The sequence below is a fragment of the Anser anser genome (genome assembly GCF_964211835.1).
Source record: "Anser anser genome assembly, chromosome: 1".
Classification (NCBI taxonomy): Eukaryota; Metazoa; Chordata; class Aves; order Anseriformes; family Anatidae; genus Anser; species Anser anser.
The window spans coordinates 119,547,632-119,573,644 of record NC_139720.1 but is presented as its reverse complement, the minus strand read 5'-3'; the positions used below and the strand labels follow the sequence as shown (position 1 = coordinate 119,573,644).

General features: G+C 42.3%; 1 protein-coding gene across 6 annotated transcripts in view; it reads right to left on the bottom strand.

Moving 5' to 3' along the window:
• The window catches only part of CASK (calcium/calmodulin dependent serine protein kinase), a 219,842-nt gene extending 195,039 nt beyond the window's left edge, over positions 1-24,803 (bottom strand). For 3 of the 6 annotated variants that reach the window (XM_083821116.1, XM_083821117.1, XM_083821119.1), the window contains exon 1: positions 24,142-24,803. In XM_083821116.1, the coding sequence (XP_083677242.1) occupies positions 24,142-24,200 (59 nt within the window). In that variant the 5' untranslated portion in view covers positions 24,201-24,803. The remainder of the gene's footprint in view (positions 1-24,141) is intronic. The other 3 variants (XM_083821114.1, XM_083821115.1, XM_083821118.1) reach the window with 1 other exon arrangement.
• Between the last annotated feature and the right edge of the window lie 1,210 nt (positions 24,804-26,013).

Genomic DNA, 26,013 nt, shown 5'->3' with positions numbered 1-26,013 from the left:
CATAGTATCTGAGAGGTCATGGCAGTCCAGTTAAATTCTCACTGACCAGAAGAAGGGAAATATAAGCCCCATTTTTAAAAAGGGAAAAAAAGGAAGACTTGGGGAACTACAGACCAGTCAGTCACACCTCTATGCCTGGCAAGATCATGGAAATCAAGGGGTAAGGAATCGGCTGAATGATCACACTCAGAGTTGCCACTCAACGGCTCAATGTCCAGGTGGAGACCAGTAACAAGGGGTGTTCCTCAGGGGTCAGTACTGGGACCAGCACTGTTTAACATCTTTGTGGGTGACACGGACAGTGGAATTGAGTGCACCCTCAACAAGTTTCCTGATGACACCTAGCTCTGCGGTGCAGTCAACACGCTGGAGGGAAGGGATGCCATCCAGAGACCTGGACAGGCTTGAGAGGTGGGCCTGTGCAAACCTCATGAGGTTCAACAAGGCCAAGTGCAAGGTCCTGCACCTGGGCTAGGGCAATCCCAAGCATAAATACAGGCTGGGCAGAAAATGGATTGAGAGCAGTCCTGATGAGAAGGCCCTGGGGGTGCTGGTCGATGAGAAGCTCAACATGAGCCATCAATGTGCACTTGCAGCCCAGAAATCCAACCGTATCCTGGGCTGCATCAAAAGCAGCGTGGCCAGAAGGCTGAGAGAGGTGATTCTGTCCTATACTCTGCTCTCAAGAGACCTCAGCTGGAGTGCTGCGTTCAGCTCTGGGGCCCCCAGCACAAAAAGGATGTGGATGTATTAGAACAAATCCAGAGGAGGGCCACAAAGATGCTCAGAGGGCTGGAGCACCTCTCCTACAAAGACAGGCTGAGGAAGCTGAGGCGGTTCAGCCTGGAGAAGAGAAGTCTCTGGGGAGACCTCACTGTAGCCTTCCAGTACCTAAAGGGGGCCTCCAAAAAAGCTGGGGAGGGACTCTTTGTCAGGGAGTATAGTAATAGGGCAAGGAGTAGTGACTTTAAACTCAAAGAGGGTAGATTTAGATTAGACGTAGGGAAGAATGACCCTTTACTCAGAGGGCGGTGAGGCCCTGGCACAGGCTGCCCAGAGAAGCTGTGGATGCCCCAACCCTGGAAGTGTTCAAGGCCAGGCTGGGTGGGGCTTTGGGCAGCCTGGTCTGGTGGGAGGTGTCCCTGCCCACGGCAGGGGGTTGGAATCAGGTGATATTTAAGATCCCTTCCAACCCAAACCATTCTGTGATTCAATGATCACAGCTTGTCTGTAAGGATCTTATGGGAGATAATGTCAGAACTTTACTGAAGTCTAAACGGATGATATGCACTGCTGTTCCATCATCTACAAAGAGATGTTTCATAGAAAAAAAGATGGAGACATGCCAACTGCAAGTAATGACCATTGAATAAGTTGACATATCTAGCACCAAATTGAATGTCAAACATTTGGCCTATGAGGACATGCCCACGTAGCCTGGAGAAGTGAATGTTTAACAGGGTACCTAGCGGTGGTCTTTCAACACTTAAGAGAATATTGAGAAGACAGAGACAGGGTCTTTTCCAAGGTATACAGTGGAACAATGTGCCACAATAATCATAAATAGAAACAGGGAATGTTCCATCCTGACACAGGAAAGTATTTTTCCCTAGAAAAAGTAAGCACTAGAATAGGCTGCTTGGGGGATAATGGCTCTCCATCCTTTTCTCGACTCAATTGGAAAAAAACTCTGAGCAATCTGCTTTGAGCAGGAGATCAGATTGAAGATTTCCCAAGGGCCCTTTAATCTGAAAAATTCTATGAAATGAATTTTATTCTGTTTGCAGTGGCCTAACAGCATATATGTAGTGAGCATACACAACGTAACTCATTCATTCTGAAAACCTCATTCACTTATCTGAGTCTTCAGGGTGTTTCTTCAGGGTGTTTGTTTTGCCAAAGGGACAACACAACATAGGTCTTATTTATCTGTCCTGCCACCTGTGGACTGATAGGTCACCACGCGGGAAAGAAATGCCATTACAACAAAGGGATATTCTCAATTTTTATCGCCCATAAATCTTCAGACATTCAAAATAGTCAGCAGCAAGAGTCTGTACTGCGTTCAGACTATATAATACATTAAGCATTTCCGCCTCAGACTAATCAGACTGGAGAGCTGACAACCACCTGCTTCTTTCCAGCAGCATAAAAGACAGAAAAAATCCTTGGGGAGGAGGGACAGAGCACCATTTCCAGTTGTTGACTGAATATAAACAACCGTCTGAGTGACACAAAAAGCATCCTCTGACTACTTCCATACGCTGGAACCTTCTTTTTCAGTGACAGGTAAGACCAATACATGATTCTATGGATATGGAAAGCTGAGTGGCATCACAGTATCTTGCACATTTAAAGGAGGAAATGTAAAAATTAAAATGCTTAATTTCTTCTAAGCCAGAATAAAAACGCTACATGAGCAGTGGCTTTTTTCTTCATTGTTATTTTTTAAAAGTCTTTTATGTTGAAGATTCTTGTATAGAAAAGCAGCACTTAGGTAGAAGGTAATTTCCAGGTTCATATTTCTAAAATGAGTACTTCTATATGGCAGCCTCCTTCCAAAAAACATTTAATCAAGTGTTCTTTCTTTGCAACGTGCCATCAACAACAGCAGCTCCGCAGGCCAAATTCTACCTGTTGGTAACCTTGTACAATCCTGCCCTTACTCAAGGACAGCGTAAAAACATGATACAGGAAATCATTGGGTATTACTCCATTGCCTGTTTAACAACCATATGCTGACTCCTATAAAACTCATTCAGGTCTAGATGGCAGATTTTAAAACTCACTCTGGTTATAGTATTCACACTGCACATCACAGGAGAAGTGGAAAGATTCACACTTACATTTCCTGGCTAATTTTAAATGTGGTTTAAAAAATATACTATTAGTAATGCAATGACATACATGCATCAGGTGGAAACGTGAACAAAGAACAAAATACAAAGAATCTCAGGAGAAATGTAATTCCTTCAGAAGAATGCCAAAAGGTACAAGTATATAGCTGAAAGAAATCCACGTGACTCAGAATTATAATTACAACACTGAATATTGAGCATGCAGCTTTAGGAGACCTAAAAAAAAAAATCTGTTGTGACCTCAAGATTTAAAAAAGATAAAAAGTTTCTATTTTCTGCAGTCTGAAAATAGCAGCTCTGCCAACTGGGAGTAAGTCACCAAGTTTAGCCCAGAAAGTGTTTAAGCTAAGCTGTACCAACAGATAAATCTGTTAATAATGCCATTTACTGACCAAAATCTGCATAACCTTTGCATTATGTTACAAACCTTGTATTAATAAAGGAGAAAGAATTGTACTAAGTTGTGAATTTATATGTATTCACAATATAGCTGTAATAAGATGCATGCAGGATCAGAGAATTCAAGCTGGCATAGAGCTATAAAGCCTGGCTACAACCAACTGTTATTTTCTCTGCCAGAGTTTAAACACACACTCATCCCTCACCTTGGTTTTCCACACAACTGTTCCCTAACCGGCTTTACTCTGAATGAGTGAAGTTTGCAAAGACATAGTATTTGAAACATTTAAATTAAACCAGTTCATTTAAAATGAAATGAGCTGTGCCATAAGCACTAGGGACGAGGGGGAAGGAATACCAAGAATGAAGATGAAGAAATAATTTAATCAGTTAAAACACAGGATTAAAAAACCGGGAAAGCATAAATGGAGTTGGCTGACAAAAGTCAAGTTACCACCCACAGCTATCCACTATCATTCAGCTCAGTACAGTGCCCGAACTCAACATTTTGACTGTTAACGCAGTAATAATCTCTACTCTTTGCGCGGATGTGACTAAACTGCACATAAAGAAAAATAAATCACTTCAAGTAAAAAAAATCCACGTAACAACCACAGAGTATCAGCAGAAGAACTGATGGCAGTAATCTTGTCAGCCATTCCATCCCTACTTGAGAACCATTCTTTACACCCTTCTGCCTACACTGCTCTGCAAAAATGGCTCCTCACATTCAACTGTTCCCTTACTAATCCTAATCTTGCCTTTCATATTTCTCAATTTACTCCTATTTCTCTTCACCCAGACCTTCTCAGGTATCATCTGCTTCTTTCCTACAATCTTTAGCTCAGTTGGGATGTTTTCCCTTTCAGATTTCTGAAAATTGTCATTAACCTGTAAATTCTTTTCCACTTGCTGCCTTCTCTGCCTCCCAACTCATTTGCTCTGTCCTTGTAGGCTGGCGATCACACATTCTGCTCATCTGGTTGATTATCTGATTTCCCAAACACAATTCCTTATTTCTTCCTTCATATCAGCCTACTCATCCTTTTCCCTCCCTCCTCCTACCACAGTCACTCCTGGCTAGAATCTTCCCTCAGCAGCTTCCAATTCCAACTCCTGTTCCTGTCTTCCTTATCCCTGCACAACTGCAAACACACTCCTGAGCAGAACTAGGCTGGAACATGCTCCACTCAAAAACCAAGCTCCTAAAATCCACCTGGCCAGAATTTCTATGATTCCTGCTCCCTCTGCCAGGAACAACAGCAACAAAAAGAAATAACCCTGAAAATGTTGTATTTGTTTTAAACTAGGGTTTAGTTTTTAAACAAAATATGTAAGTTTTCACAGCCTGTTATAGGAATCCTAAAATTTGAGGTCCTCTATGTACCAAACACACATAAAGAGCAGATCAGTCATATTTTAAAGTTATTACAAGAACTCTTAGAATTCATATTTTTCTGATGTATTAACCTTATATGTGCCAGTGGCAGCTTTCTCAGACTTTCCATAAAAAGTTATAATGCTGTAAATCTTAACAAAAAAACAAACTCATTCTCCCATTAACATTTTAAATTACCTTGTACTCTAGAATGCATATTTTCTTGTCCATAGTATTTATTTCTTTGTATTTATCCTCCTTACAGAAAATTTGCATGTTGAATTGAGAATGTAACTATAATTAACTTCACAGAATTCTAAGAACTTAAGTAGTTCATGTCATTTAAATGTCAACATCTATTCTACATCCTCCTTTTCCTAAGACATCTTCTGAACTTGTTAAATCTGTCTTTAAAGACCATTAATGAAATTCTTTTTACTACTTTTATTGTGATATATGTCCTTTTATATCAGAGAGAAATAGGGTTTTATATTACTGCATATAAGATGGTTCACTTGAAAAACTGGTTAACCAATCTGACTGGATATACTGAAATCCTAGACTGCTCTAACACTTCCGCTCCAAAGGCCTAAGAAACTCTTCATTACAGCAGCACTGAAGATGCATAAATAGCATGAGAAGCTCTGACTTCTTTGCTGCAGTTCCCCGCTACTTGTAGCACTGTAACTTTTCATTTTGGGAAAGAGTCACACAAAACAGCCGGATTGCAGAGTCCCACACCTAAGTCTGGCTTTCAACACAGCACTGAAGGCACTTGGTCCAATCCAGGCCTCCATCAAACCAGGCTGGTGCACTAACCATGCACTGGACAAAGGGAAGTCACCTCCCATTCTGTGCACGTGCACACCCCTGCTCAGCTTTGATCAGAACTAACCATGCTCTGCACTGAGTTCAAGATAATAGGAAATGGCCAGGCATGATTTAAGCAAGCTCATGTCGAAACATTCAAGGGTTGAGGAGACTTTTTGCATCACTGCTGCAACACAGAACTCACGCTGATCCTAAGCAACCACCTCAGCAGACCAGGAGGTCTGAGCACGCATTTGTACACTTTGCTGAACCACAACAGTAATGTACAGATCCAAAATGTACCCATTATTTTTCAACACCGTGGGAAATTAAGGTACATATGAAATTTCAGTAAGTAAATAAATAAAAAGTGAAAAATGAATAACAACCTGTAACTGAGGATCTGCAAGGCTTCTGAATGTAGAATTTGAATGAAATCCCTGGTCTGGCTGTAGCCCTAAAATTCTGCTTAACACACAGATGTACATTTTTCCTGGACAGTTCTATTCAAGCAGTGACTGGAACTAACCAGTAATTTCAGAAATTACATTATGTGACTAAAGCTAATTCTGTGGATAAAAACATAAAATAAAATGGCACTTAAAATTATCCTACTTAATATTTCTGATGTGTAAATTTATCCTTATAAACTGCACATTTACTGTTACCAGAACAAAAAGCCCACTGATGAACTCAATGTCATTAAACCACAGATAATAAACCTTTGAGTTCATGACAAAATAAAAGCTCAAACTTTTAACTTGCTTTTATACAACACAACTCATAAGAGATGAGTAAGCTTCTCTCTCAAAAAAGTCTGCATTGGTTATGCTTGGAAAAACAATTATTTTCTTCACCTTAAAGCAGCAATGGCCAAATACTGATCAAGATAAAACACACCAGCTCAATATGAGTGATTGCTAACAAAAAAAGGTAAAAGTTATACATTTCGATTGGACAAAACACTATCAGAGTATTTCACATATGTTCTCTGAATATAGATTACTTTTTCTGATCTAAGGTGTCTGGCAGACTTTGGTATCCGTTAAGACCTTCAGACACACCTGAGTGGAAAAAATATCCCAGAAATTGAATTAAACTCCCATAAAAGTTGACATTAACATGTAGCAGTTACATTTTGAATAAAAATGGTTTGCAGATACTACAGTATGTGCATCTACCTGTCTGCTTCAAGTCTGAATACAGACAAGGCTCAGTGTTGGCTGAGACACTGGCAAAAAGAATTGAAGCACATATCCTGACTGGTGGTGAAAACCTCCTGAAGACATCGTAGTGGATGATAAACCTGGAACAGCCTTCTACAGAGATGTAACTTCAGTACTGCTGCAAAAACTCAAAAAAAAAGTTCCAAGGCTGTACTGCATGAACCTTCACAGCTGGAATAAGGTTGAATGCTGAAAGGAAGGATTTAATGCCAGGCAGCTTGTTCAAAACTCCCCCAACATGCTAAAAATTATGCTGTGCATATGCCTGGAAAAATAAACAAATGAACAACCCTCTTTTTTTCCCCACAGACAGTTATCAGCTTATTATAAAATTCTCTGGGGTAAGCTTAGACCATATTTCAAAAGTTAATGTACTAATTAAAATAAGGACCTTGCAGCAGCTAAGTAAAGCAAGTTTTCTTTAATCACTTTGTCCAAACATTCATTTTAAATCTATCCCACCTTGCAAAAAAAGTCTCATTTACTTCTACGTGAAGATGCAGTGATAATGTTTATAAGAACAGTGCAGACAGACAGTCATTGCTATTATCTGCTTTTCCTCCCTGCATTCTGCTGAGAAGCAGCCGACAGGTCTAGAACTGGGACCTTATCCAGCCCCCACAAATGAAGCCAATGGAGATTTCATATCCTGATTCTCAGTGCAAATATACTACAAATTGAATCAAACTCCCCTTCCTCATTTTTAGGTTATAGTGCAATTAAAAGAAATAAAACAATCCTCTGCACGTGTCTGAGATTCAAATCATGCTTTTCTCCTCTTTGTGTGAAGACTGTGAATGCAGAATAAATACCACCTCCTCTCAGCCTAGAGTATTTTTCCTGTGAATATAAAGAATCTCCCCGTTTATTATGGAAATCCTACTCAACACCAACTGCTACAGCCAAAATAAGGTCCTATTAGCATCAAAGCCAGATGACACAACCCATGAAAAGAGTGCTCTAATATCTAGAAATCATTTTGTATCGTTCGGGGATGTCACAGTTTAGCCACGTGTCTAGGCTAGCTGCATATATTTCTCCTTTGCTCTTTAAAAAAAGAAATGGCTGAGGCACACTTTCAAAATTGATTCCCTATTTTGAACCTGACTGCTCATTTCCTGCCTTGAGGAAAAAGGATTACCCTCATAAGGCTAGAAAACTCCACGCTTACAGTCTTGTCCCTTCCCCAAGGATCTGTCTGTAACAAAGCTTTAAAACCATTCTTTCATTATGCGGAGTCTAGACTGAATGTGGCTTCACGTATAAGCTGAAGGGAAACTATGTCAAAGTAAAACAAGTTTTTTAAAAATTTGTATATTCAAAATTGCTATGATCTCATAGTGCTTTTAGCTCCTCCTCTTTACGGACTTTTTGAGAACATTTAAGAAAGGTGCTGACCTGCTTCTCAAAAAAAAAATCTGTGCATGGAACAATCACAGGGCAGGTAAATCTGTTTACAATATGACAATCCTCCGCTAGATTCCAAATATAATCTAGCTGTGACAAGCTAGATTCCAAATATCACACATTCCACGTATCAGTAAGTGAGCCTACACCACAAGTGCCTTCCCATAACAGTGCCGTCCAGCTCTGAAGCATGTCGTGTCACAACCACACATAATCCACTGAAAAGCAGAAAATACCCATTTGGGAGGTGGTTGCAGGTGGGGGGGAAGACATCATCCATGCTTTCCTTACAAAAACAAAGCCATGTAATCTTTCCGATGAACTTGGCTTAACTGTTTTCATGAAGATACACGGCTGTTCACACTGCAATTTGATTTCCAGCGCGCCCTGATTCCTATCCAGGTAAAGATGAAGGTTATAGAGTAATTGCTCTATACTTGCAAAACTGGCCAGAAGCCCTGAAGAATGACTCAGTGGGAAACTTACAAGAGGAAGGGGGCGGGAGGGGGAGGTGAGCCTCTTTTTAATCCCAATATTTATATATTTTTTCAGTCTAGTTTAGGCCCAAAACAGTAAACTCATGACAAGAAATGACTAACTGGAGGGGGAGGGGGTGAGACGGGAAGAAAGGAAGACATCTGAAGGAACACCGATCGACAGATTTCTTTTTAAACTTCATTATATACATGTCACTAAAAAATAACAATCTTTGAAAGTGATTATTTTGTACAGAAATACTTTTCTGTACAAGCTGAATCAATTTTATTTGCAATATTAATATTTTTAACATTTTCCACTACTTACCATGAACTTCCTCACAAGGAAGTAACTCCCATTTTACAGAAGATTTTCATAATCTATATAAACATTAAGAACTGTTTACGTAAACCAACACGGATTGTAACTTAAATAACCTGCTTTATTACAGCTGTAAAGTTTTAACGTTAGCATCTACTACTACCAGACATTTTTTCAAGAAGTAAATTGAGACGCAGTTTTAACCCCTATTAACTGATGAAAGAGCATGTGCTACTCAGTTTTAATAAGCAAGTCACCCCCAATACAATTCTGAGAAGCTGAGCGTTATTTCTTCAGTCCAATCTGAATGATACAAAAAAATCATAAATATCAGCATACTTCCGTTATTGACTACTAGCTTGCTGAGTAACGCCCTTTCCCAATAGATTAAGCTTGAAATTCAAGCTATGAACTACACTGCAAGCTTTAATGAGAAACAGGACCAGGGAGAATATAGAAAACATCTGAAACAACTAAAAATACATACATGAAAAAAATCAATGCCTAGCAAAAAAAAACTTTCAAAAAGGACGCTTTCAAATTACATCAGTTTTAACCATTTTCTCATTCCTATTGCATGCAGTGTGCCAGGATCAAAAGCTTGCTCCTGAGCAAGACACTGACCATAACAATTCAGCTCATATCCTTCCTTTAAAGCAGACAAGGACAGAGGTTTCTGCATGTTTCTTAGGGTCTTAACTGTGAAGAAGAAAAACACTTAATTAACACTTGGTCAAATGTGAACGTGGACTTAGCACACTTCTGTGCATTGGAGCCATTCCAAAGAATGCTCATCAAAAGATTTTTGCATGTCTTTAAAGAGCAGCCTACTTCCTTAAAGTTTATAAACACATTTCCAGAGAGCATTTAAGCTGATAGGATTGAAGACCATATTTAGGTTTACTAAAAATGAGGGTTACTAAAAATGAGGGTTAATGGGGAAAAAAACCTGAAGAATTTCACCATCAGCTCATTTACTCATGGAAAGAGTTTTAAGCAATTAAAAAGCACAGCGTTAATGCCATCTCTCATTTACTAACAGGGGAGTATCACATTTCTTCAAATGACCTTACTAGCATAAGCTTTTGCATTGAACCACAGAAACATCATAGAATGGCTTGGGTTGGAAGGGACCCGAAAGACCACCTGGTTCCAATCCCCCTGCCATGGAAAGGGATGCCACCCACTGACTAGGTTGCCCAAAGCCCCATCCAGCCTGGCCTTGAGCAGTTCCAGGGATGGGGCATCCACAGCTTCTCTGGGCAGCCTGTGCCAGGGCCTCACCACCCTCACAGTGAAGAATTTCCTCCTAACCTCTAATCTAAATCTCCCCTCTTTTAGTTTAAAACCATTCCTCCTTGTCCTGTCATTATCTGCCCAAGCAAAACATTGCTCTCCATCTTTTTTACGTCTCCTTCAAGTACTGGAAGGTTGCAATGAGGACACCCCAGAGCCTTCTTTCCTGTAGGCTGAACAGCCCCAGCTCTCTCAGCCTTTCTTCACAGGAGAGGTGCTCCAGCCCTCTGATCACCTTTGTGGCCTTCCTCTGTACCCACTCTAACAGCCCCACATCCTTCTTGTGCTGGGGGCCCCAGAACTGGATGGAGCACTCCAGGTGGGGCCTCACAAGGGCAGAGCAGAGGGGGACAATCACCTCCCTCCCCTGCTGGCCATCCCTCTGTTGATGCAGCCCAGGATGCAGTCGGCCTTCTGGGCTGCAAGTGCACACTGCTGGCTCATGTTGAGCTTTTCATCCACCAGAACCCCCAAGTCCTCTGCAGGGCTGCTCTCAGTGAGTTCTTCTCCCATGTCTGGGATTGCCCCGACCCAGGTGTAGTGCCTGTAGCACCTCATTCGGTTCACATGGGCCCACTTCTCAAGCTTGTCCAGGTCCCTTTGGATGGCATCCCTTCCTTCTGGTGTATCAACTGCACCACTCAGCTTGGTGTCATCTGCAAACTTGCTGAGGGTGCACTCGATCCCACTGCCAAGGTCGTCGATAAAGATATTAAACAGCACCAGTCCCAAGACAGACCCCTGAGGGACACCACTCGTCACCAGTCTCCACTTGGACATAGGACCATTGACCACCACTCTCTGGGTGCAGCCTTCAAGCCAACTCCTTATCCACTGAATCAAATCCGTCTCTTTCCAATTTGGAGATCAGGATATCGCGTGAGACCATGTCAAAGGCCTTACAGAAGTCGGGGTAGATGACATCACTTGGTCTTCCCTTCTCAATTGATGCTGTCACTCTGTCACAGAAGACCACCAGCTTGGTCAGGCACGATTTGCCCTTGGTGAAGCCGCGCTGGCTGCCTTGGATCACCTCTTTGTCTTACATGTGCCTTGACACTGCTGCTTCCAGAAGGATCTGTTCCAGGATCTTTCCAGGCACAGAGGTGAAGTTCACTGGTCTGTAGTTCCCCAGGTCCTCCTTTCTACCATTTTAAAAATGGGAGTGATGTTTCCCTTTTTCCAGTCACCAGGGACTTCACCTGGCTGCCATGGCTTTTCAAATAGGATGGAGAGAGGCTTGGCAACTACCTCAGCCAGTTCCCTCGGGATTCTGGGATGCATGTCATCGGGCCCCACAGACTCATACTTGTTCAGTTATACATATAATACTACAGAAGGCATTACTTTTTCAGACTTTGGAGATACAACTTTCCTTTGGAGGCTTGTGTTTGTAGAAGTAACAGGATCTTGAATGTGGGAAGTAGGCATGCAAGTTTCCGTTTCCTGAGATTTCAAGAGTTACAAAAGTAACTTTTTAGAGGACACCCTCCCCTCCCACACTCTTCCCCCCCGCCCCCCCCCCAAATTCACAGTTTGTACTTATTAGGTATAAAACATCCTCGTGCACTGAAAAACCCTTACAAAAATAGCAGGAAACCTGCATATACCTAACTGCATTTAGGCATGCTGCTGAGAAGGTGACTGCCATGACAACAGTCCGTGGAACTGATTTCAATTTGAAAACTGAAGTCGTTTAATTCACCTCCAGACACCTTTACTTTCTACAAAGGAAATTATTAACAGACAAATAGGCAGTTTTGAGGTTTTGTTTTCCTAGGGTTTGCATTTATTAATTTGTTTTCAGCTGTAAGAGAATGACAACTTGTAGCAATTACCAAAGAACTGCATTTAGCAAACTGATTGCACTGGAAAATAAGAGCAGATGACTGCTATTACCTGGCTGGATGAGAAGGGCTGCTGCTTGAACACACCAAAAGGAACCGATCACTCCTGCAGAAAGGGCAGGGAGCGATGCAGACGTTAAAACTACTCTGCAGGAAAAGTAGTTGAAGGGCTGTATTTCTGAAATTCACACCCAAACTAGCCTGCCACACTACTATCAGACTACAAAGGGCAAATACTGAAGAGGAGATGAAGAGAACACAGTCATAACAAATGAACAATGATGGGGGAGAGCAGCACTGAAGAATACAGCATTACAGAAGACTGCCAGTTGTGTAATTTGATCTTCTGAAGCATTTTCATGCCTTCTGGCTTTCTTAGCAGAAGTCTCACTTGCCCAGTGTGATCTAGATACATGCTAAGGTCATAATTCTACTAGGACGTCGAAATAAGTACTTATAATTCTTTCAAATTTGTACCAAAAGTTTGGAATTGTTATATTTTTACCATGATATATCAGTTAAGAAACCACCCCATGAATTCACAACTGCTAAGTACTGATTTTGCAGACTTCAATTGTATTGTAAACTACTGACCATCCCTCAAAAAATCAGCTTTTCACTTTACTGGCTTAAGATGTAGTCACCTCTTGATATTACATTTTACAACACAAGCTTCTTATTTTTATGAAATAATAGCAGAGTATATATGCTCCTAGATTTGAAAAAAATGATTTGCAATTCTCTGTAAAAAGACTATGATTTGCTAGTGTTAAAAACAGACTCAGAGAATGTAACTATTATACCCAAATCCAGAAAATTCTGGATCATTTTTTCCCTCCTCTATTTAGAGCAATCATCTTTTCCCCATAGAAAAATAACACACAACTCATAAATTATACTGTGCACAAGTAGAAAAGATTAGTAGGAGCTAATGAGACAAGAACAATACAAGAGCAGAACTCTTCTCCCTGAACTGATCGGGTATAGGAGCATGGCTGCTCAAACAAGAAGGCCAAAAATCTCCTGGTGAGAACAGATTAGGGAAATTTCCTTTTTGCACGCATGCTCACAGAGACACAAATGGTATGCAGAGAGCTATGTCTCTTCCTTGAATTTTAAGCAGAAGTAGTGAAGCCACAAAACTTTTTCCATGCTGCAGAGGCAGAGGAAAGTCAACTCGCTAAAAGCAAACCTCTTCCCCCCTCCGGCTTTTACAGAGAATATGAAAAATAAAAACAAAACACAAGAAACAGTCTAAAAAGAACACATTAAATATCTGAACTGCTGTCAGGACTTTCAGGAGTCAGTAACAGAACTGGTTACTGTGTACCACTCCCTCTATGGAGAACAATCCAGGTGTCAGACCTACTGTCTCAGCTGGCTTCAGATTCAGAGAGAGAAGAGTAACAGTGACTGACACTTTTCAGGAGGTGGTTCTTCTGACTATGAGGACCAGAGACACTTCTTGCTAGTTTTGATTCAAAACACTTTTAAAATTGAAGCTAACTTTGTTATCCAATTCCATAGCAAACCACAGATTCCGTGGAAGCAAAAATTAGATTAGCAGACATCCTGCAGTATAGTGTGTTGGGAGGCCAGCAGGTCTGAAGAAGACTGAGCAAGATCTCAGTGTATGCCAGCACACACACTGTGAAACAACATATAAAATATTATTACAAAAAAAAAAAAAGGCAAACTGGAGGGGGGGTAGGAGGCAGAAAGAAGCTTTAACAGAGTTATCAAGGAGCTTTGTATTAGAAAAGAAATGCTGAAAGAAAACTAGGGAGACATCCCTAGAAAGACATTAAGATATATTGACACTCAAATTGGGAGTAAAGTTCTGGTCTTAAAAGGGACTATCGACTAGCAGAAAAAAAATCCGTTCTATATTCATTAACAAACCAACAAAGAAGGGAGAGTCAGATCCAGTACAATCCCTATCTTCCAGATCCTCTGAGGGCACTCAAAGGACTAGGAATCAGGAGGATCAACAAAGCCAGGTTTTACAAAAGAAAAATACACCTAAAAGTGGTATAGGATAGTACATTCATCTCCAAAATCAAACTAAAAACTGTCTGAAGAACCTCTTAAAATTACAGAAAATAAACTAAGATTAGAAACTTAAGGCATGGAACAGGAGTAAGACTTATGATTTTGTAACAGTGACTATTAGAGAAAAAAGTGCTAAAAGTTTGCTTAGTAACTACAGCTGCATCTGAAGACGAGGCAAGAAAGAGTACACGGTATTTCTCTTTAAAGAAACTCCCTTCTGTTTTCTAAAGGAAATAAACAGAAGACACAGCCATCTTTTTCACTGATGCAGGCTTTATAACACACTCTTCCAAAGACTCTCAGTCACAAAAATTGGCCAAAGCTTCTCTTTTTAAAAGTACAGTTTAAAATGTAGGACCAAACAGCAGCTCGAGATAAATTTCCTCAAGAAACTAGAGATGGCAGCAAAGTCTCAAGCTATCAGCTGAGGGGAAGAGAAAAAGGTAAATGAAAAAGAAAAGTTCTGAATAATTCTTACAGCCTTGTTCAATCAGTAAACATTTCAGGTTGCTTTTTTTTCCCTTTTTCAAACAGCGACAAAAATTGGAAAACCCATGAGAAAGTACAGTTTTATAAGCCATAGTAAGGCCTTTTTTTCCCCCCTTAAATGCAATGACTTCACAGAACAATTTTTAGCACATATCACAAAGCATTTTAAGACACCTTTCAACAAAATATGCACGTTTAAGTCTATGATGTATCACTATTCCCAGAAGGCACCACTGACTTCTGAATGCTCCAGCTATGTACCTGAACCTCTGAACCACATTTCAGGAAGGTATTATGCTTTTCCTTGGCTTTGCAACTGTAACAAATACTGAAAGATTGGGAATAGGCTCAGTGTCAAGAATAGAAATTTGAACTGTAAGCTTTCTGCAACACCTTAAGGTTTTGAAAAAATACGTAAGTAATGTAGGAAATAAAAACATTCTGAAAAGACAACAAATATTCAGGGAAAGAATCACTGAAGTTTCACAATGTGATCTCTGCTAAACTGCATCCCCCCCCAAAATCTGAAATTCTACACTTCCAAGTTTGTTTAATTCTAAAACAAAGAGCCACATGTATTGAAGAACTGTCCCAATAGCAATGACTAGCCCAGTATCTCGTGACTAAGCTTGCCTAGGAGAATGCTCAAACCAGAAGTTCTGTGTGTTCTGCCTAGCTACTAACCAAGATGCCAGAAGACAGGGGAAACAAAGATATTCTCAACATTTCCAGACAACTTTTTACGGAGGATTTTCAAATTCACCAGATCACTGAGAAGGAACATCCAGTGATGACTATTCTCACTAAGCAAAAAAGAAGTCTGATTCCAAGTCCCTGTTCTGAGAGAACTGTACATTCCATACAGACAACACAGGGAGACCAACTCTACACCCAACCTATTTGAAAACATTCCTAACTGGCAGAGCAAACAGATAATTAAAGCCTCTGCAAACTTCAAACTAGGAAATTAAGAAACTGAGAAAGAAGATATATCTGCAACAGTTGAGAAAGTATCCTGTCTCAGTGGCAGCTATGAAGTATTGAACACTTTCCAATCAGAAGTGCCTGCAGCTGATAAAAAACCTGACACACTTGAGATCTAAGATTAGAGGAAAAGCTCCTGACATTTTTAAGCACTGTGTTTACTTTATGCTTTTAAAGACAGTTGAACCTTAAGGGCTGAACAGCCAAGAAATCCAGCCAACAGGTAACCATTTTTTTTTCCAGAGAGGAAAAAGCAAAAAAAAAAAAACCAACACAAACAAACCAAAAAAGACACCTTAATCTAATAGCTGTAACTGAGCAGAACAATTCTGCCTGACCTTCAGTTTTCAAAGACCCTTTTGTTGCTTTCATGTCTACAGCACTGAAGCTCTAGAATGATGCTTGCAGGAACATAGTAAGGAAAAGATTACCTCTGTTTTGGGGGCTGCACAAGAGAAAACAATGCTTTCTGCAAGGAGAAATTGGTACTTTGCAATCTAAACTTGATCTAGATACACTAACGGAATCTTTCTTCAAAAAAGTGAACATCTTAATTAAAGCAAGTTTTTGATCAATACAATGTATTTTAATTTGTTTATAGCAAAAAAATGTAAAAAGGTAGCTCAAGAAAATTTCAGTTTTGAACTGAATTGAATTCTCACACGTAACCTGATCAGAACCATAAATTAACAACATTTAATTTGTTTTCTGTAACAATTAGAAGCCATTACAGACACTAAGCATGCTCGAGGTTCGGAGTGTAAGCTGTGCATCCAGCTGCTAATACTTAAATCCTGAAGGTCCAAACAAAATACATGCGCGCTTGAAGAGACTTTATAAAACTAACCATATCATAAGCTAATATGCTTTAAAGAATTAATTCAAATATTCAAAAAAAAGTATCAGATTTACAGCCAACTTTCTAACTTGAATTTGGCTCTACTGTGTATCCAGCTTGAATCCTATATGAGGTGAGGTCCTGACAAAGTTAGAGCTTGATTTTAATTACGGGGAATGTTTCTATGTATTGAAAGAAGGAAGAAGCAAATTAAGAACACAAAAGCAACTAGGTGTGATTTTTCTTTTCATAGTTGCTGCTTAATTTGTAACTTTTTTCCTTAAAAAACACAAACTTTCCTTCCCTCTCCCACACTTTCCTTGCCATTTTCTAGACTGTTGCAGTAGTGAAGAGTTTGGGGAATATCTTCACGTTTATAATGCATAGAGGAACCGCAGATCATGCGCCAGGCATGGAAGTGGAATGGAAGCACATAAAGAGAGCAGAATCCTCCTCTTCCAGCAACAGCAAACGATTCATCTCACATCAGAAAATTGCACTTGTACACTTCTACAATGCCGCATACAGGAGCATGAAGAGAAGGGCTACAACCACCACATTTACTGAATCTTCAGACTGCCTACAACTTGACACAGCTCTCTCTCAGGAAGCGGGAAGTACTTGGAGGCTGCTTCAGCCAGTGCTAGGGCAACCCGTGAAAGTGGAGACGCGGAATTTCACCTCACTTCCCACCCTGGCTTGCTGCTCTATATAGCTACACTGGTGCTGACCACAGACAGATGTTTGCTCCAAACCCTCCTGAGCTCAACCTATCTGGTCCTGCTGGATTCAAGTTCAACCCTGGCAAACCTCTGTTCTGGGAACAGTTACGAAGTCAGATCACTGCTGATGCAGGACGGATCTTATCTCTGGAAGACATCATGTCCTAATTTTTTTGTAATCTTCCCAATCTACCCTACTCCCACCTTCTATATCACCTTCCCCTAATCGATAGAGGGAGAGATAAGATTACCTCACTTGCTTCTTCACTGTCCTTCACATTTACAGGTGTACAGGTCCCTCTAGCACAAGTGTCAGTGAGCGCTTCCCTGCTGGTCAGGACTGGTCCTCACAGTTCAGAAGGGAGGGCAACACATAGAGCAAAAAAAAACTGAGCAAAGTGGGCAGCTAACAGCTTAATTCACAGCAGCAGCTGCAGGATTATCCTGGAGGAGGGTGAAGGAAAAATGACAGGATAACCTACACTCTTTTGGGCTTGTACATACAGAATGCTGCCAGTGGTTTTACTCATAGACCCTCTCCCAAAACTAAACTGACAGAACAAAGAAGAGGAGGGAATATGTCTGAAGATCTATCTTGTCAGGACAAGTGAAACTTCCTTTCAGCAGATTTTTTTTTTTTTTTTAATTCCCCACCCCCAAGAAAGAGGAAAACATTATTCCATGAAAAAGGCAAAACTGAAGAGAGGTGTCAGGGTGGCAAAAAGCGATGAACTGGGGACCACTTTTGTAAAATCTTTTTTTTTTTTTTTAAACTCTCATCATTACAACAGCTCTAATGCTGGAAAGGCCCACAGCAAATCCTGAAAGCACAAAAAAGTTGATACTTCACATACCTACATTAGAAGACATCTAAGTAAAGATAGATTTCATATACAGTTCCGAATATCTTACAGGCCACTGTACTTGAGAAGCCTCAGCCTCACTACATAAAGACTTTTTTCATTACCCCTAATGGCTCTTTGGGTCAAAAATATCCAAATATGAACTATCCTCCAAGCCTTAGTAACAATGAGTTTAAGTGAAATTCTGAATTAACCAGAGAATCATGTGTTCCCTAGAAAAGGCACACTTTAAAATAGTAAGAGTTCTCAATCTCAGCTACATCAGAACTGACACTGATGAGACAAAACTAGTTCTTCAGCTTCGCTGAAAGTGCTTCCTAAACAACTGAACTGAAACTGAACACCTTTTATATGAGAATAAATACCCATATATACTAGATTTTACTTCCAAAAAATTTGTTCAGAGGCAAGCTCTTCACAGTTTTCTTAACTCAGGTATCATTAGAAACTTACTCAACATGAAATGCTAGCAACAATTGCTTACATACACACTATTCAGAAAAGCAAATCAGTTAGTCAAAAATGAAATCAGGGTACCTGCAAGCCACTGGAAAGCCAAACAAACAGGTGAAAGAGCCACGTGAAAAACTATTTAACCAAACGCTATTTAGAAATCTCCAGTTCCTTTAGAATTTAAGGGGCATAGAGTGAATGTTGTCAGTAAGACACATAGTGTAAGAACTATGCATCAAATATCGTTGTTTTCACATGGTAAAGACATGCTTCAGCTACTGGTTTCTTAAAAGACCAAGTCAGTATATAAATTGACATAGTACTGACAATATAGAAATTCTGAAAAGTTTTTTTTTGCATGGGAAAAAAAGTTCTTGTCCCAATGTACCTTGAACACTAAAGTAAAGGCGGGAGGTATGCAGTAACTCCACAGATACCCCATCTTACCCCATTCCAGCAAAAAGATGCGAAAGTGAAAGAGCAAGGCATGTGTTAACCAAGGGAGGATGACCTCTCTCATTTGAAACTACACTAGGAAATAGCTTTTTTTTTTTTCCTTATTAAAATGAAGCACTGCATTTGAACCAAAACAAGTGCCAGGGATCACTTACGACTATAGCCTAGGCCCCATTCTTGAAGGCAACAGAGCTATTTTAATAAAAAGATCAAACTCTTAGCGGATCTTCAAAATCGAGGCAGCTCTTTTGTCCCGCAACTTCTCACATGCAGCTGATCCAGTGGCTGACTGGTCTCAAGTCTCCTAATTTGCAACCTAAAATTGCTCAGGACTAGTCTGCACACAGTTGCTCATCCGCTCATACCTTCAGGGGTTTCCTTCTCTTGAGTGTTTAAGCACAAAAACGTATTTGCAAAGCCCTTGCACAATCTTTTTCAGGTTTTCTTTTCCTAAACCGTGTTTCTTCAAAATCCCCTCGTAAAAATGACTCTGCCTCCCAACCATCACAGCTGTCTTGTTCACATCATAAGGATGTATGCAAGAAAGCATCTGCTCATCAAAACAACACAAGAAAAAGCCAAACAAGTAGAAGGGAGAGTACCAGTGAAAGTAGTGTTCTCTGCAACTAAATATTTTAAATCCACCCTGCATTCAGCTATTGCTGGATAGAACTTCTTAAGCAGAACCAGGTCAGTATTACAGTTAAAATCTGTAGCACAGTAACTTATCTAAGAAGATAGTCTACCAACTGTACACTTCAAATAATTTGATGTCAGTTTCCTAAAGCAATGCACTTTATTATGACCCCACACTTAAACCAAACATTCATTTTTAACCTGTTCATCTCAAACACTTGAACACAAGCCAGCTGACAGTGTTTTATTAGTACTCCAGTATTTCAAATGGCAGTAAGAAATTAAAACACTAGATTAGACAAATGGCTTTCCATATCCCTGAAAAGTTTCCTTCCCTCCCCCTACTTCCCGAACAGCGAGTGCACACTGCAATTTTTTCATGCTTTCACTTGGCTTGTCAAAATTATACCCAGCAGTTATTTCCATTGGTTTTACAGGAGATGCAAACTTCAACAGTGTACTAGAGAAAAAACACATTTGAGACAACAGTATTCTCACTCCCACGCAGAGAAAATGGAGGCAATAATGAAGAACGGTATCACTGAAACCATCAAAATACTTCTAAATAATTTTGTTATCACCACCCTTAAAATCACTGACGTATTTCTTGGGACTCTATCTTGAGAGCTCTCCTCTCCTCGCTTTCCTAGTAACAATGACTGTGATCCAAATCCAAAGCATGTTCACCTCACGGTAACAGCTCAGGATGGAACTGCAACCACCCTCCTCTTGTCCAACCTGAATGGGAAAGAGGCCTTCATACTTCAGTGCAAAAAAGAAGCCCCCTGTCCCACTGCCTGCTCCTAGACCCTGAATCCTTTCCCCTTCCCTCACATCTTCAGGCTTTAGACTCCTTACCTCTTCTTACTAGAGGGAAGAGCCCAAGCAGAGAAAATCATCCCATCACAGGAGGAGGGCTGAAAAACTAAAACCCTCAGTGTGCCGCGCGAGAGAGGGCTGGTCTGAACCCAAACATATTGCAGAGAGCATCCTGAAAACTACAGTAGCATTAGCACCAACCATCACGTTATTTTTTGATACTAAAAATGCCAGCAACTACACTATTACTATGCACAATAACTGCACATATTCATGGTCCACAAGTAAAAGACAATTAGAAAAAGTTGTAGTTCACATGACCATCAATATGAAGACCAGTGACTTCAATCGTGACCAATGCCCACTTTAACACAAATAAACATCTGTTATCACATTGTATTTATAACTTTAAAATTTGGAGATGTATATCAACATAAGAAACTATACTGAAGCATCCTGCAATCCTACTGTTAGAAAGATCAGACAGTCTTTATGGTACCCCTCTAATGCTAACGTAAACCAACGCGAATCTTAATAGGTGCAGGAAGTTAATATCTGTTTTTAATATCTGAAAAAATCCCCTCAGAACAAGGACTGTAGCTGCCATAAAAGCCATATTTGGACTTTAGATTCGGTATCAGCTTTGCCTGTTCTAACTTAAAGACAGGCGTTCTCTTTGGCACAAAGAAAGCTCCTGTTATATTTACATGGAGTTCCTACGATAAACTCAGAATAGTTCTCACTCAGATGAATACCCAAGATGTTGCAGCCCTACACCCACTGTTTTATGAACTACTCAATGTATTCTGAATGCAAATGTTATCATCCCCGGATACAGCAACATGTTTCTGAAGGCCAAGCTAGAAATCCCCAGTAACTTCTTGCGTGAAGCCTGCTTGCGTCAGCCAAGTCTGAAGACAGGACAGTAACCTAGAACACAACGCGTCTGGTAAAGCAAAACTACGTGACTAATGCTAGTGTCATAAACACCACTTTACAAAGTTTAACAAGAAATTGGATTTATTATTCCAATTTTTATCCCTGCGTAGCTTTCAGCAGTGGAAATGGTATATTGGAAATGAATGCAAATGAAGACTGCCCTTCATTTTTTTTCCAAAAGGAAACATGGATTAAGATTTCTCTCTATCCCTCCTGGCTTTTCTTTTCTCCTCTATCTATTCAAAATGAAAAATGCATGCTTACAGAACTTAAACGCATTAAATGCCACATAATAAACAGTTTATCACTCTGTCATTCCCATCTACTCTCTCATATACTGTGTAATACACTGCTACTGTTGCACACTCCAGCAAAAAGCTGTTATCCCTGCATTTATACAAAACAAATCTCATCAGTTTATTTTATTTAAAATTGTTTAAAGTTTACTCAAGTTCAGAATAAGCTTCAACAAATTGGAACACAGTGTCAGCTAGTGAACTCCCATAGAAGGCTCATTTCTCAAGTCAGTTGTATGGGAACTTCGGGATTTCTTTTCTAGAGATATATGAAATATTCAATCATTTCACAATCAAAGATGTCTTTCCCATGCCCCTTCTGGAAATACCTTTTACTACTTTAAATGACAGTGGTAACTACCTATTTAGGAATGATAAGCTGCACGTTTTAACATTTCTTGTGTCTAACACGCAAATCAGGGGCAGATGTGCTATTTGCAAGAACCAGATTACTGTATCAGTCAATAATAAATCACAGGAACGCGCAGACAATTAGTTATGTTTCACTGAAAAATATTTAGCAAGATGCATATGTAACAATGCAAAGCAGATTAACGAAGGCTTTCCTCAAGTTGCTTAAAGATGAGCTAGGTGCTACCAAAAAATCTGTACGCTGAATAAAGATACCACATGCTTGGTTCCCCGGAAGTCAACTGCATAGTACTTCAAAGAAACAGGAAAACTACTTATACAACCATACATAAAATCGTGCGTTTTAGATTTTTTATTTATTTTTTTAAGAGGACTGACGTGACATCTGTGCAGAAAACCCTTCACACCATCAGTGCTGCTATTTTCAGTGATCCATCCTAGTTTTGCTACAGTGCTCTTGGCATTGTCGTGCTACTATGATTCAATATTTATCTGTTAGGTCTAGTTACATCGCAACACACCTGTAATACTTAAATCTCACACGAAACTTCCTTTGCCAATACCTAATTCACAGTTTTTGAACCTTGAATCTGTTCATAATTCTCTGATCACAACACAAAAAGTCATCTGAGATGTGCAAACATCTGGACTGCTGTGAATGATCCATTCCCTAAAAGAACGTGCAGTCGTGTCAAGCATAATCACTTCACCTTCTTTCTAACGGTAATCAGGTATGAAACAAACTGTGTGTGAACTGCAGTGGTTAGCATAAAACCACTTGTGAAAGGAGCGTGCCAAAAATCATCTTCAAAACGCGTCTAATAACAGAGTTTTGCTCCTCAGCTACAGAAGCTCCCCACCAATAACCAGCATTAAGCTAAAGTGACTACATACAGTTTATGACTTCAAACAAGGCCCTTTGAGCTTAATATTCCTAAGAGTTGTTTGTATTGAGAGAAAGGTAGTAATACACTGGGAAATGACAGAACAGACTGCTGAAACTTCCGCTGACAACAAAGTAACCTGCTAAGTCCAAGACCTGCATTTTAGCATAATCCCGAGGAAAGATTAATTCTAGAATATTTTTAGACCTAGCCTTGGAAGCAGACAGCAGTAGATGAAAAGCATACTGGTGGGGAGTGGGCAAGAGAATACATGCAGTAAAACCCCTTTGTTTACAATCAAAACACCAGGAACGTTATTCTTATAAAATTCTTTGCCAGGAAGAAAAAACTGCAAGCACCCAGAACAGTGTCGCTACTGGGGCTCCCCAGCAATCTCAGCTCCCGAAGGAGAAACATACAGAAAATTGGGAAGTCACAACACTGCTACATCTTCCACGTCCGTTTTGCAACACAAGCACAACTACACAAGATATGCGAAAGATGACGGATAAAAAGGATTTCGAAACAGGCAGTCACGAAAATCTGGAGGGGGAAAACCGAGCTCAGCTTGCATTCTTTACTACAGTCCGATTTGGGGGACTGTCTGCGTTTTCCTGGAGCGATTACATGCAAGCTGAGACTTGAACTGTCATTTCCATCCAGCCCAAAGAAGTGGCGACCCAAAGGAGGGAGTTGGGGAACGCTAGCGGCTACCTCAACTCCCGGGTTTGATACGAGCCTCCAACACCGCTTTAATAACAACAGTTGCATAATAAGACTGGAAAGGCCAAGTTCTCCCACTGCCTCGCACATCTCCATCTCCGGGCGGAGGGGAAAGGTCTGCAGGGAAGCCGAGTGCCACCGGTCCTGCCGCTAACAAGCCGGTCATTGTGCGGAGAGGAAGAGGAAAATAAATAAATAAATGCCACCCAACACCTGGCGCGTGAGGACACCCAAGGAATAGGTGGATCTACGGAGAGAGAGAGAGATCTTTCCTTTCCCTTCCCTTCCCCAACAGGCGACCGCTGATGGGTGTGCCGGGGATGGGATCCGAAAGGGGGGGGTGGCGGTGGAGGGGGGGGTAAAGGCGGAGGAGAAGAAAAGGGGGTGGGCAGCGGCTGCCGCTTGCTGCATGCAGCCAGGCTGGGCGGTTAATCATGGTGGCTGAGCAGGCACCGGGGCGCTTCTCCCTCTTCTCCCCCCCCACCCCCCCCTCTCTCCCCGCCTCGTCAGGAAGGTGGGCAGCGCGGCCGGGTGCCGAGCATCCCTCCCCGTCCCCGTCCCCGTCCCCGTCGGCGGCTCCCCCCGCGGGGACTCACTTGCCGATCACCTCGCACAGCTCGTACACGTCCTCGAACAGCACGTCGTCGTCGGCCATGGTCCGCGAGCGGGGCTCCCAGGGGCGGGGGAAAGCGGCAGGCGGGGGAGGGGACGCGCCGCGCTAACCCCCCCGCCGCGCCAACGGCCGCGCCAACGGCTCCCCCCCCGCCGCCACCGTCGGCGTCGTGAGGCGCCGCCGCCCGGGGGCTCCCGCGGCCGCGCCGGGACTCCCCGCTCCTCCTCCCCGCTCCTCCTCCTCCTCCTCCTCCTTCGGGCCGCGGCCGCCGCTCCCCGCACGACCCCACCTTCCTCCCCCTTCCCTCCCTCCCTCCCTCCCTCCCTCAGCCGGCTGCTCCCCGGCGGCTCCGGCTAGCGGGGCGGCGCGAGGTCCATGGAGGGGCTCGGCGGCGGGGCGGGGAGGGGCAGCGAGGAGCAGCAGCAGCAGGAGGAGGAGAACGAGGAGGAGGAGGAGGGACGGGCAGCGGGCGGCGGCCCCGTCTCGCTCCCGCTCCCGGCTCGAGGGGAGGGGAGGGGGGGCGCGGGAGCGCGCGCCGGGAGGATAATAGCGGGAGGGGGAGGGGCCGGGCGGCCGTTGGGCACGCTCCCGGGCGCGAGGAGGAGCGGCGGCGATAGGGCGCTCGCCCCGTGATGGAGGGAGGGAGGGAGGGAGGGAGGTGCGGGCGCGCTCCCGAGCGCCGTCACGCAAGCGCTCGCGCGCGCACGCACACAGGCGGCGGGGGGGGGGGGCCGCGCTCGCTTCCTCTCCCTTTCGCCCCGCCCCGCCGCGGGAAGGGGATCGGCGAGGGGTGCGCAGGCGCGGATGACGTCATGGCGCGGGGAGGGGGCGCAGGTGCCGTCCGTCAGCCGTTGCCCTCGCCTCAGCCGCCCGCCCGCAGGGACCAGCGGTCCCGCCCCGGAGCGGGGGGGGGTTTCGCCTCAGCTAGCGGCCTGCTGGCCGTGTGGGGGGGCGAGGCGTGTCAGCTGTTCGCGTGGTCGGCGCGACACTGCCTGTCGTGACAGAGCCCCTGTGGCAAGCGTTGGTGCCCCGAGTGCTGGCCAGGCGCGGCGGGAGTGATTTTGTCCCGCCGGCCTCGTAGCTTCGAGTTTTCTGTCAGACAGCGCTCCTCACCAGCCCTCAGAGCGAATTAAAATAACCTTTTAGGTACGTATCCAGCTGGGGAGGTGCCTGGTCGTGCCCTCTTGATAGCTACTCGGACATCTCTTTTTGTCCGAGACCTCCAGTGAATGTCAAAGCACTGAGTCGTAACCCTGCTAGATCCCATCCCACGATTTTTAACGTTGCACAAAAAGCTCCTTACAAAAGATGTCGAGTTGCTCAGGTGTGCTTTTCCAAGTCTTGGCTTGTAGAAGAAAGCAAAGCGCTTCTGGAGGAAGTAGTCATCACTCTTTCGGTTTCCAAAGTATTTATTTTGCTGAAGTACTTTGGCACACGCGCAACTTCTTAAAACTCATTAACGCAAAAGTAAGTTATACAGTTGTTCCCTACACGCAGAAAAAAAGCCTGTCAAAGCAAGATTATCTGATGAAATAGTTTAAAGGTTAGCTTTAAAATGCAGAGCCAAGGACACTTTGTCAAGAACGTCTCGTTCCTGTCTCCATACAAATTCAAAAGAAAAAAATAAGAAAATCAGCAAAAATAATTACACCTGTCTGCTGCACAGTGGTAGCATATAAGGTGAGAGACACTCCCATGAGGCTATGGTCTATGCCATACAGACCTTTAAAATATTAAAACAATATCCACTATTTGTAATGCGAATAAGTAGGCAGTACAGTTAGATTGTCTGTTCCCCAAATTTCACACAGGTTAACGTGGACAACCTTTTTTTCCTTTTGTGAAATGAGCAGAC